Source organism: Abramis brama (genome assembly GCF_963993115.1).
Source record: "Abramis brama genome assembly, chromosome: 16".
Lineage (NCBI taxonomy): Eukaryota > Metazoa > Chordata > Actinopteri > Cypriniformes > Leuciscidae > Abramis > Abramis brama.
The window spans coordinates 3,320,994-3,335,050 of record NC_139978.1 but is presented as its reverse complement, the minus strand read 5'-3'; the positions used below and the strand labels follow the sequence as shown (position 1 = coordinate 3,335,050).

The 14,057-nt window shown below is 38.1% G+C and overlaps 1 protein-coding gene across 5 annotated transcripts in view; it reads right to left on the bottom strand.

Annotated features, from left to right (window-relative positions):
• The window catches only part of tmcc1a (transmembrane and coiled-coil domain family 1a), a 57,654-nt gene that overhangs the window by 19,395 nt on the left and 24,202 nt on the right, over positions 1 to 14,057 (bottom strand). The window contains exon 1 of one of the 5 annotated variants that reach the window (XM_084087079.1): positions 8,646 to 9,070. The exons of the other annotated variants lie outside the window; for them this stretch is intronic. Coding sequence (XP_083943205.1) covers positions 8,646 to 8,720 — 75 coding nt within the window. The 5' untranslated portion in view covers positions 8,721 to 9,070. Of the gene's footprint in view, positions 1 to 8,645; positions 9,071 to 14,057 lie in introns of those variants that run through there. 5 annotated transcript variants of the gene reach the window in all.

The window sequence follows — 14,057 nt, the reverse complement described above, 5'->3', positions numbered from 1 at the left end:
CCCATTCTACAAGGAGTATGGCGGCCTCTAAGGCCCTTATATCAGGAGTATCGTTACAGGACGTCTGTGATGCGGCAGGCTGGTCCTCACCGCACACTTTCGTCAGGTTCTACTCTCTGGATCTAGACTCTGCTCCAGGGTCTCATGTTTTGTCTTCCTAGTGCTGCTCACCAGATTTCACACGGGACAGACACTTGTAGCTATGGAGGCGTTGGTATAGACGTTCCCATAGCGTCATTCTCGACGCAACGCGAGTTCCCTTGAAAGGGAACGCCTCGGTTACGACTGTAACCTCGGTTCCCTGAAGAGGGAACGAGCGTTGCGTCGCCCTGCCATATCTCCTTCATGCCTGTCAGCCCGACTTCAGACTATACGAAGCTTTCGTTTTCTGTTTCAGGCCGGCTTTTATAGCTTCCTGGTACGTGACGTCACCCGCCTCTGACGTTCCGCCACACCATTGGACTGATTTTACATGTGCTTCAAGACGTCATCACGCAAAGCGTTCCCCATAGCGTCATTCTCGACGCAACGCTCGTTCCCTCTTCAGGGAACCGAGGTTACAGTCGTAACCGAGGCGTTTTGTAGTGGTCGTGAAGTAATTACTTTTTAGATTTTTGGAGGCTGCCAGTGTTTTTTAAGTAAATGATTCAATGACTCACTCATAAAGGCTCACTTGTTTCATTACTGGATGAATCAGTGTTTTTGATTTGAATCTATTGAGTGAATGATTCATTGACTCACTCATAAAGGCTCACTTGTTACATTACTGGATGAATCAGTGTTTTTGAATGAATCTCTTGAGTGAATGATTCAATGAATGATTCAATGAATCACTCAAAAATACATCACTTGTTTCATTACTGGATGAATCAGTGTTTTTGAATGAATCTTTTGAATGAATGATTCAATGACAAACACATATTTTTTTAACAGTCACTTGTCTCCACCTACTGGTGTAACGATGTAATTGATACAATCTTTATTTGAAGCGTCAAGTTACTTTCAAAAGCTGATTTGCTCTATTTTGATCTCTACTGTAGACATCAGTGTTTATATCTGAACTATTAACTTTTTTCCCAGCACTTCTGTGATAATCTGAGTGATTATAAGATGGAAATAATGATACTGTGTGGTTGAAAAGACTGTTTGTGAGGCTGTTTCATACCTCAATATAGCCTAACTGCTTTCTTTCAGATCTGACTGTTCCGGTGTGATTTTGTTAAAGGTTTAATAAATAGAATCGTTGTCATTAAGGAATGAGATCGTGAGGCCGTTTGAATCGGGATTGCAAGCTTTTAACGATTAATCGTGCAGCTCTACTTCTTGTGTGACAAAAGAACACACATTTATCCAGGTAAACAATAAAGCATGTCTTCTGTCAGAGGTTAAACCATGCTTGCACTCAAACTGTTTTAGCCACATATCGTTTCAGAATAAAGTGAAATGATTTTGAAGGATGTGAAAATATGAAATTTTTACAGTAATTCAAGACTGACATACAGCTAGGTTCAATCTGACCTTTTTTTGTAATATTTTCTGCTGAACTTGGGATAAATTCTAAATTTAAAAGTCCCATTAGTTAATAATTGGATCCTTTAAAACTCATCTTTGATCACTAAAATTACATATTTAAACGTTTTTTTTCCTTCATGCCTTAAAATATCTTGAATGTAACTCTACACACTCTTGCCTCATTTAGTATGCGCGGTTCTATGAATATGCAAATGAGCCCCGCCTCCACTCACTCACTCAGCTCAGAGATCCACTGGTTGACGATCACACGTTGATCTGATTGGTTACAAGGTAGTTTGTGACGTCAGAAACACCAGCGATTTCAAAGCGTGTTTTTGAGACTGTCTTTGGTTCACTGCAGTTTTAAGGAGGAAATACTCAGCAATGGTGTCGACTTATGAATTTACACATGGTTTGTCTTAAAGCATATTAAAAACACCACATAGACACATAAACAACATTAAAAGCTGGATTTTCACCACAGGGGGACTAAAGATGAGCACTGTTATTAATAAGCTGTAAGCATGATCAAGTTCGCTCAAATATTTTAAAGAAGAAATAGGGAGCAGGGGGTGTGTAGAATTCAAAGAATGATGAGCGTTTCAATTCTACAATGAATTCTGTTGGTTCCTGATCTGATCTGCATCTTTCCATTACAGAAAAGGAGGTTCCTGGAAAATTTACATCTGAACTGAAGAATGTATTAATGCTTATGGGTAGCCTAAATGGGTTCCATTCAGACCTTAACATTAAGTATTTTAGAGACATTTTCACCTGGCTATACCCAATGTTAGATCTGTTGTGGTATTTATGCAAATTAGCACATACGTAATTAGATTATGCACCGTTTGTCCATGTTAACAAACAATTTCACAAAACTTGTAATACATTTTTTGTTTGTCTTGATGTAAGTGATCAACTCAGTAATTTTCATGGTGATATCTAAAGGTTAACATTTTTACCCTATTCACGTAAGAAAAAGTATGAATAGGCTATATTTGGGTCTTTCCCCTAATTAGATTCTTCGGGACTTTTTTTTCCTTACTCAGGACATATTGAGGATACAAAATCAGTTGAGTTTGCTTCTGTTGCAATTTGTTCAACCTTTTTTCATAAACTGACTGGACTATAAGACAATGCAGAGTCTTTCAACTGGTTTCCACTCTTAAAACTCCCTCTAAACCCAGTGAGCTGCCTATATAGGCAGCATTTTGAGGCATCACACATGTGCATGTTTAAATAAATTAACAACTGATGCTAGATTGACATAAGCCCCCTTTATAGTGGATTTATGCAAGTAAAAGTGTCTGAATGATGTGATCTGATCTCCAGAGGCAGTCGGTGTCAATATTTGCTGGACTGAGGCTGCTTTAGTTTAATGTTCTGGCCTTCAATCCCATAATCCCACTTCAATCTCGGATCAGAAGCTCTCACTCAGGTGTATGCTACATGTGTACAGTATTTACATTTGCCTTCAGATCAATACATATATTATGCATATTTAGTAAATTAGTGAGAACACTGATATATAACACTGTTCATATACGGTCATGGAAATTACAGGACTGAAAATTAATAAGGTCTATTGTCTAAAATTTTTAAATAGAATAAAAGGTCATAATGTATTTTCATTTAAAAAAAAAATCTAAATACTCAACTACTAACTAATTTATTTTCCTAGAAAATGCTATTTTTAAACGCTGTATGTAAAAAAACACACAAATAATCCTTATTCAGTAACTATGAAACAGCATGAAAAATCCATTTTAAAAAGGTTTTCATAAAAAAATGTTTCTATAGCAAACATAAGTGGTAATCCACTAATCACAAACATGTCATAGAAAATGGGATTTTCAAAATACATTCAAAATTAATTAAATTACACAATGGAGATATCTGATTACTTGTGCTTTTCTTTTCTTTTTTTACATTTCTCTCTATCTGTACTTCTTGTTTCTTTATCTAGTTCATTATGCCAGTCTAAGCCCTTTATATTTACACAAAGGCCAGTTTGAGAAAGGTGGAAATCCTCTTTACTGTTGCTTTAAGGGAGACTGGTGCCACTAACAATGCCTTATTCATCATCAGTGGACAATTACATAACTGGACTATGTTACACTGGACGTGTTACTCTCTCTCTCTCTCTCTCTCTCTCTCTCACACACACACACACACACACACACACACACTCACACTCTCTCTCTCTCTCTCTCTCTCACACACACACACACACACACACAAAAACAAAAACAAGGATTAGTCGTGCAAAAACTTTATAGCACTTAACTTTCAAACTACTGCCCTTTATGCCATTATTGCATGTGTACACAAGTGTTGCCATTGCTAATATTAATGTTACTGTTGTGAAACTGAATAAATTCCTGGTTATCTTGGGTCAGGAACTACAAGAGGATCTCTCACAAGTAATTGTGTAAAACAGCACTTGTGAAAGTCTCTTATAAGCTTTTAATAAGATTCACATCAGTGTGTCTGATATTCTTGATTTACTTGCTGGTGTGTAATTCCAACCGTGTACGACGTGGAAATGTACAGCACATTGAATCACCTTTTTTAATCTGTGATTAAGAATGAGATTTGTGAGTCACAACAGAGGGGAAGATTTCCAGTAAATAATAGATTCAATTTTGGTCTATTGTTCCACAAAACTGTCCTATGACTGCAGAAGTCATACAGAGGAACATTTGTGATTGTCATCTTCTTCAAATGCAGTCATCATTCACTTTCACAGAAAAGAGCAGCTTGAACATTATGAGAGCCATTCCCAGCTAACAAAAATGTGTTGTAAGCAATAAGGTACGAGGAAATATGTAAAATCACTAAAAATCACAAGTAAAATCACTCCTTGTGTGAAAAAAAATAGTCCCTGACCATGAACAGCAACAGAAGTTACATTATTTCTCCATTAGATTTTGGCGAAGACTGTCTTTATGAGTGAGTCAGTCAGTAGAGAAGACTTTTATTTTGAAAGGACTGAAATTGTTTTGACAAGCAAATGTTTTGACAAATGACTAGCGTGTGTGTCAGGGCGCGGGAAAACCCCTTAACTGTTAAAAGGACAAGATATCGCTGCCGACATTCAAACGGATTCTTTTTCTCGAATATATGACTGACCTGAAGGAAAATGCAATATCTAATACTACAGATACACCCACTTACTTGATGTTCTAATCTGAAAAATGTAGCCTACCCGGAAGTGCGAAAAACTGCAATACATCGAAAATCCGCTAGAGGAAGGTCCCAAAAGGGAGCAAATGTCCATAGACCCCATGTTAAAATGTCAGTTTTCACAGCATAAATTCATGTTTTTACAGGTTGGTCCCATGGTCTTTTATTGTATTTTTCGATAGCTTCCGAGTGCCTGACAACTGTGAGGGGGGTGAATTTTTTTCTAACTCATTAGTTTAGATCGTATTTAGATATAAAATGTATGACAAATAAGGGCGTGGTTAACTTTGATTGACAGCTTGATTGACAGCTGATAACGAGCATAGGCTGCGCCAAGGAGAATGACAACATAAGAAGCGCCATTTTTTTAACACAGTTGAAATATAATACTACTGTTTCTGTATCATGAAATGTAGTTGTAAGAGTTTTTCAGGCGAGAATGTAGTTGTTTAAAGCTCAAATCTGTGGTTTATTTAAAGATTTATGAAAATTTTATCCAGTTGTGAGATCCAGCGATGACCGGTCGCTCGGCGTCATGTACCCCGCCTGGAGCAGCCTTTCCTCGGCTAGTCCTTCTGAGGTTTGCCGCGGACTCTGGCGTCTCTGTAGTGGTTAAACATGAGATATAATTTGTTTTGTGTATATCTAACGGGCGATTTTTGGTCTTGTGAATCTATAATTTGTTCCCTGGCCAATCGTTTTGGCTGAGGGGAAGTTTCATAACTTTATAACTTTACCGTTGTATGGTTAGACTAGAGCGCTGACTTTGTATGTTTGACTGAATTGTTTGCTTTATTTGTATAGCTTATTGTACCTTTTACTTATACTTTTATAATAGCTAATATTGATAAAAGTGAAATTTAACAAAAAAAGACTGGGTTGAGTTTTGTCATTTTAAATTTTAATACAACGAAGATGATCTGTAATGTTGTTTACTGCAACATCTGTTGTTTAGTACAAATGCACATATTGCCTGGACCATATTAAAATGTTTAATATTTTTATATTATATTTAAAACGAAAAGAGGCAGGTTTGTGTTTTATATTTTGTTTTTTTATAAATAGGCAAACGTTATATGCAGTGAATATAATCAATACGCGTTGCCTGAACCACATTTGTGTGGCTATAATGTTTAAGATTTCTTTAAATGAAAACGAAAAGGGTTAGTATGGTGTTTTATAACATATTTCGTTGCCTAAAATACACAGAGATAACCGGAGTAGCAGAGCGAGCTGAGTGACGCGCACTGCGTCCTTTACCCATATATGGATTGGCCAGAAGGTGGGCGGGGTTAGGATTTCCCAAGATTTTCCAAGATGGCGCCGCCCATATCTTCAGAAAGTCTATAGGTGACGTCACAGACGCTTTGTCCATATTTTTTACAGTCTATGGTCTCTATACTATATAGACCTCCTGTAGCCCCGCCCCTTTTCAGCGCTGCGCTCGATGTCTTTTGTCTTCCGGTCTGTATTTTCACAGCAATCTTACGTATTTATGAATGAACGGCTCGTTTTAAAAGCTTCCCGGTATACTGACATTTGTTAAGACATCTGCTTTAAACATTACTGTTTATCACTCATGATAACTTTCGTTAACTCTACAATAATTAAATCCACTTCACCAGCGAATTACTCTTTTTTTGACAGCGATGCCATAGAAATATACAAAGCGACCGCAAGAACGGAAGTTCAAAGACAATATTCTAATGATGGCTGTGCACTTGTTTTTCTGGTGCATAAGGTCAGAGAATGTCTAATAAGGGGAGAAGTTCCACTCTCAGTAAACTTCCGGCTTCTGAACTGGTTGCAGTTCCACTCTGGCTCCACATGAGGGCGCTCACAGGACGAGTGCAGAATGAATGGAGGTCTATGGCGCTATACCCCTCAAAATCCACTTTTCTCAGGATATCATTTTTTGTATAGTAATTTGAATGTTGTATTCGAAAGGAGATGCAAAGAAATTACACATTGCTGGGTGTTAGATTTTTTAGAGTCACTTATTTGCTTTAAAAAGTCTTTTAAAATGTCAATGACGTCATACACATCGTACGACCAGAGATACTGCTTTACGGCAGTCCTTCAGTCACTTTGGTGCTTTCGCGCTCTGCACTTTCTTTTCACTCGAGGCATCGACAACACAGCTGACACAGGTAAACACACAACACAGCTGACACAGGGAAACACACAACACAGCTGACACAGGCAAACACACAACACAGCTGACACAGGTAAATACACGCCGAAAATACACACACACACACACGATGCCATCAAGCGGTATCTCTGGTCGTAATCAGTCCTTCACTGACCAATCAGTGTTCATTAGCAGAATGCTAGCGTGTTATGGGCAACAACAACTCAACCTGTAAGAAATCGAAAGGACATAATTACTCGTTCATTCAACTTTCGACCTATAACCCATGTTGAACTTGCAAAACCTACAATCAAATCTGAGATTTCTCAATGGCAATCGGGTGAAAGAGACAAATTTAGCCGTCTAGCCCCATAGACTCCCATTCATTTTGCACTCATGGGCGATCGCCCCCAGTGGAACTCTGGTGGAACTACAACCAAAATTCGGTACAATAGGACTTAATAGGGAGTGGCCAGGCTCTCCGCAGACGGGCTCTGATAAAGTCTATAAGCTTCAATGAACAAACATTTGTTTACGTTGCTAAGAGTGGTTGCTAGGGGTGTTGTGTATCGTGAATAAAAACACAGCTTTTGACCAATCGGAATAAAGGACTGGAAACCGTTTTTTAAGAACGTTTTTCCAGTGTTCCGTGCTTTATTCTACATATAGCACGTTCCGAACCCTAAACACGTTTTGTCACAAAAGCCGGTGTGGTGAAGTGTTGAGGCTTAGGACCCCAGTAATATGCCTGATCTAAACCTCCACGTTTTCACTATTTAAATACAGTTACACGAGTAGTTACAAGACCAAGTATGGTGACACAATTGTATGGTGACATTTTATTTTGTGTCACCATACTTGGTCGTGTAACTACTCGTGTAACTGTATTTAAATAGTGAAAACATGGAGGTGTTTGGTCGCTTCTAACTTCATCTCTGTTTGGATCCTAATGAATGAACTGGGCTAAGCTAAGCGCTATCAAAGTGTCACCGCGCGCCAGAGCGATTGAGAGCACGCACTGAGACGAGAGAGGTATGTATCAACTCGTCTTAGTTAAGGGAATAACATAAGGGAAAAAACGGTTGAGTGTTCCTTTAAAAGGAAAATAAAAAACTTTTTCAGGGATCCTTGCTAAAGCAGCACACAGTGTTGAGGGAACAGCTCCCTGGATTGCATGTAATCACAACAACAAAGTTTGTCAGGCGTCTATGTCAGCTGAGGAGATTAACGTTACAAAGATTAACCGAGTGTTTTATTATATATCATAGCAATTACTTGGTTTTGTTTAACTCTGAAACATGAAATGTGGAGTTATCGGCTTTTGTCAAAAAAACAAACTTTTAATAGGCCTATATATAAAAAACAGTTTCAATGAACTTTAATTTTGTAAGTTACCTGTATTTTTTTATTGATTTATTATTACTTAATCAAAACAACCCAACTAAAGTTTGATTGATATTACTTAGAATGCACAAGCATGATTTATGAAAATGAACAAAAATGGAGTTATCTATTATAAATACCAGATAACTTTGAAAGAACGTTCTGTTGATGTTACTGGAGGAACTTTAGTTCATAACTTTGAGAACATTCCCTGTTAACTGGGTTCTTCCACAGAAGAAAGAAATTCATAGGTTTGGAACGGCTCAGAAAATTATGACTTTTTGGGTGAAAACATTTCAACATGAAAACCAATAAATCGATCAACTGCAGTTTGCTGAAATACAGGCATACTTCATAAGAGTATTGATACACATTTCAATATTCCGATTTTGCGGAATGCAAAAGTTTTATGAAAACACGCTGGACTCACGGTGCTGGTCGGGGAGGTGGATGGCGAGGAGTCTGGCGTTATCAGGTTGAGAATGACGTCCATTGGAGAAATCATTGAGCCGGTTTGACAAGACTTCACTCGGGTCAAAGCTTCGGTTTGAGCGTCAGGAGTATCTCTGCTATTCCATTACAACATGCAGAGAAGCTTAAACAAGAGCAAAGGATATCTTGTCCATGAGAGAGAGAGACGTTCTTAAAACTGAGATGGAATATAATAACTCAGGCCTGGACTCTTACAGTACTTTGAAATGTCAATGGAAACTCTGCATTTGGAAAAGCGAGTGTTCTGAATTCATGCCGGGAATCTTGCGGAAAGAAAACCCCCAAAAGCTCAGCGTGAAGGTTTAGTGTGCGAGAGAGAGAGAGAGCCAGAGCCCATGAGAAGGGTTTTGTCTCGGCTGGAATCTTCTGGCCAACAAAACAGTGTTGGACAACTAATGAGTGAATTCATTCACGGGTTTCAAGAGCTTAGCCAATGAGTTATGTTGACCTACCAACCTCAACCAATCACAGAGTCCGATCATAACCATCCACTGTGTCCAGGCTAATGACTGGATTTGCTTTCAGTTCCAAAACAATACATACTAAACACTGTATTTCCACACAACTGCTGCACACAAAGGTATTGAGCCACTGTGTGTGTGTGTGTGTGTGTGTGTGTGTGTGTAATGGGGTGCGTAAGAGGGCTGGACGAGAAACTGCCAAAACTCTTCTGAATGGAGAGAGAGAGAGAGAGAGAGAGAGAGAGAGAGAGAGAGAGAGAGAGAGAGAGAGAGAGAGAGAGAGAGAATGTACTGAATCTGTGGTTTAAGTGAGAAAAGGCTTATGTAACTCTAGGCCTCATTCAGACTCTTCAGTCAGTGTATTCGGGAGAGAAACCGGCTGTGTCCAGTGAATGAAGCACAGCACATGGTTTAAACTAGATTTTCAAGTTTTTTTTTTGCTGAATTGTGTCTAAATGCTCGATTACTCCATATTTGAGTTCAACCTTCAGTGTAAGTCTGTAAGATTGTTTTGTAAGTCACAGCACAACTTTCTTTAACAAGTTGCATGATTTAAGGTATCATTAATGTCTGTAGCACAAATGAAGTTTATACTTCCGAAATAATGAACCTTAAAGTTATTATGAAAGGGAAATTTAGCTGTCTTTTCTTCTCTATTGTGGCGTATATCTGAGTGAAATGCTTCCAGAACAAGAACAAATGTGGGCGGGGCTTGATTGTGTCTGTGGGGAATTGGTTGGATGGTTGTGGTTTGCTATTGGCTGATCTCATGTGAGTGACAGGTTATAGCCCCGCCCCCGAGAAGAGGAAGTTATTCTGATTCAAGATGTGATGTGCACCGGTAAATCATTTATGATAATCACTGTAATATTCTATATATGTCAATGACATATAAGAGGTATTTGTACCATTAAAACATCCTGCAAGTTTCATTGCTTAAAATCTAATTTTAAACAAAGCATTAATCTATTCAAGCTCCAAAAACAGCTTGTTTTGATATTGCGTGATCTGTGATGTCATTTGCATATGCCCGCCTCCAGAACAAGACATCGACGAATCATTTTACATCATCACACAATAGGCCCCGCCCACTAACGGCTGACATTCGCCTACACTGGATGTGAACGTTATGTTAAAAGCAAACAGAAGCCATTATAATGACTGATGCTGTCTACACTGATACAGTATACAGATGTGTGTTCAGATTATAATGACTGATGCTGTCTACACTGATACAGTATACAGATGTGTGTTCAGATTATAATGACTGATGCTGATACACTGATACAGTATACAGATGTGTGTTCAGATTATAATGACTGATGCTGTCTACACTGATACAGTATACAGATGTGTGTTCAGATTATAATGACTGATGCTGTCTACACTGATACAGTATACAGATGTGTGTTCAGATTATAATGACTGATGCTGTCTACATTGAGACAGTATATAGATGTGTGTTCAGTTTCTCACACACTTGAGTCTGCCAACGACAGGACAAACGGAGGAGTGAAAGAGCGTTCGTCCAGTTTAAACAGCTGGTTTGAGTCTCTGCACAGACTTCAGAAGGATCCAAGCGTCGGGATACAAGTGGATGGTTTATTTTAACGGCATCCCAGATCGCGTAGTAAGATTGTATGTTTGTTCGGGTCATTTTGTTGTAAACAAGGCACAGTTTAATCATAACAGCGGCTGTTTACTGACAAGCCTTAAAGGAGCCGCCCCTTAAAAACTGATCATTTCAGACAGAGGCTCAGAAGGAGAGTTAATCATTTTTCTGCAAATATATATATATATTGTGTAAAAAAAACTATTAACATTATAAGTGAACCTCAAGGAACATTAAAATAATTTTTTTAAAAATCCATGAATGATCCCTTTAACACCATGAATACAAATGTTGCATTCAACAAACTTAGAGATCCATTCCTTCTCTTTAAATATGTTCTGACATTAAGTATACACATGCACTCACACACACTCACATTCGCACACACACGCTCACTTACACACACACACTCACGCTCGCGCACACACACACACACACACGCTCGCGCACACACACATACACACCACATTCCTTAAACATTTCCCGCATTAACAAACAGATTGCTTTATTCATGTAACAGATGATGTCATGAGCTGCGGGTATTTACGTTTCTTCTCACTTGCAGAACCAGTTCATTCTGAACAACTCTAGGACACACACACACACCCCTACATTTTTACATTTTTAATAAAACACTGTTTTGAGATTTGAATTACAGGGACATCGTGCATGAGCTGGACAGACTGAAGACTGAAGACAGGCCAGAAAGATCCAGAACGAGTGTGTTCTCGGTGGTGTGTGTCTCTGCACAGGTTATCAGAGTGCATTCTTACGTAACATCCCTCTTTATTTGAGTGTTCATCCGAGATCGGACCAATTAATGACTCATACACTCATTATGCCCATATGCAACAGGAGTTATTAGATGTGTTTTTGAGAGATTCACCCTACTGTTATCTTCATCTAGATTTAGAGCATTAAACCAAAACAACGTCTGGTGTGTTTCTGGATCTAGAGTTTGTTATGGAGTCACATCTCAGGGATTAGACTATTTTAAGCAGAAACATGAAATGTTCTCAGTAGAATACAGAACATCCCGAGCTAAAATAAAACCAGTCATGCAAAGATCAGTAAAATAACACGCAACATTTCTTGGTTAGAGCCAATAAAGCAAAACTGATACCAGGAACACATCTCTGTGGTGAGGAAATGAAACAGTTCAGCTGATGAAAGAACTGCAGGTATTTAGACACTTAAAGCACATTTAAAAATGCCTGAGTGCCATTACAATGGATAGGGGAATATCAAAATGTCATGTGCAAACAATCTTTTCTCAGAGCTAACAGACACACACACACACACACACATTCTTGTACATCTATCTTTATGAGGACATTCATTGACACAATGCAATCTCTAGCCGCTTACCCTAACCTTACCCATCACAAAAGTGCCTAACCCGACCCCTGACCCTAAACCGACCCTTGACCTCATTATAACCTTATCCCTAAAACCAAGTCTTGACCCTCAAACAGGCCTTTAAAGGCTCTCAGGAACTGAGGACCGGCCAACATGTCCTCACTTTACTCTCTTTGTCCTCACTCAAATGGTCTAAAAATAGTTGTACAAGTACACACACACATTCACAAACTCACAAACACACACTCACAGACACATGCGTGCACACCCACTTTTTTGAGCATTCATATTTCACACAGGTGTCTAAAACAATTTAAACATGCCAATTAAACCACAGATTATTTTAAATAGGTTCAAATTAGGCACAATTTGATCTTAAATTGTATGTGAACAAATAAATCATTCATACAAATCTATTGCAGATCACATGAATATACACAATATTTATTTGAATATATGCAAATGTCAGGTAGGCTGCCATTCATAAACACATTCAGAGTCGTGACACTGATACTATGTGAACCTAATAACCAAAACCAGCACCGAACAAGCCCTAACCCTGGACACAACAGGACTAGAATGAACTCAATGCTGTGTTTAAACACACTCCTCACGGACAGATGCTGAGAAATAACACTATCACACAGTACATGGACATTCACAGACTGTCAGCCACACACACACCCGCTAGAGGGCGATGCCGTCTTCACCAAAACAATCAACTAGCTCACACTACCAGCCACGTAAGAAGATAAAAATCATGCTTTGGTAAATCTTTATTATGAGATAAAGTTGAAATTATGACATACTAAATCATAACTTAGATTAAATATCGAGATTGTGAGATAGAAAGTTGTCATAATTTTCTTTTCATCCTATAAAATGCCATGACATTTACATTTACATTTTACATTACATTTTAAGTCGTTTACGTTTTTATATCATCAACTTGTTTGTTATAATTATGACTTTTCATCTCATAATTATGACATAGTTTTTCATGACTTTCACCTTTTTATGTCATAATTAAAATAAACAAAAACATGATTTTTTTCTTATGTGGCTAAAATGGGTTTTCATAAAGGCGACATATAGCTGAGCTTTACATGAGACAAAACAAAATCCCTTAGTGGACATTTGTGGATGATCTTGTTTTAAAACATCGAACAAATGAATGTACACTACACTATCAGCAGAAATGTCCAACTGTCCAAAAAACTAAAAACTAAATTGTTCAAATATAGTGAAACATGTCAAAAAGTGACTTGAAAGGAACCCTTACAAAAATTAACCATGGTTTTACTACAAATAAAGCAATGCTTAATATAGTTAAACCATGGTAACCACAAATTAACCATGGTTTTGCTTCACTAGCCATAGTTTAACCATGGTATTTGAAGCCAAAAAACAACTACACGTTTACTATAATAAAACCATGGTTAACTTTCATAAGGGAAATTTAAAAGTGGTTCTCACTTTTGAAAGGCTCATTAATCACCCAAATCATGTGGTGCTTTATATGTGTTGGTGGGGAAGAAATCATCACCTCTGTATAACCATTACTTTCTATTTCTTTCATTCTCACTAATATTGTGAAACAAACATGCATGTGTGTGTGTGAAAACATCCTCACATCCCAAAATAAGACAATCCTGAGAGAATAAGAGGAGTAAAAAACAGGAAACATGACTCAGCCGGACACATCAATGAACACACACACACACACACACACACACACACACACACACACACACACACACACACACACACACACACACACACACACACACACACACACACACACACACACACACACACTTCGCTATCACAAATGGAATATATATCACGATTATACACACTGTAAAAAATGATTTTTTGGTGAAGTAAATACTACTGAAAAAAAACAATGTAATTTACA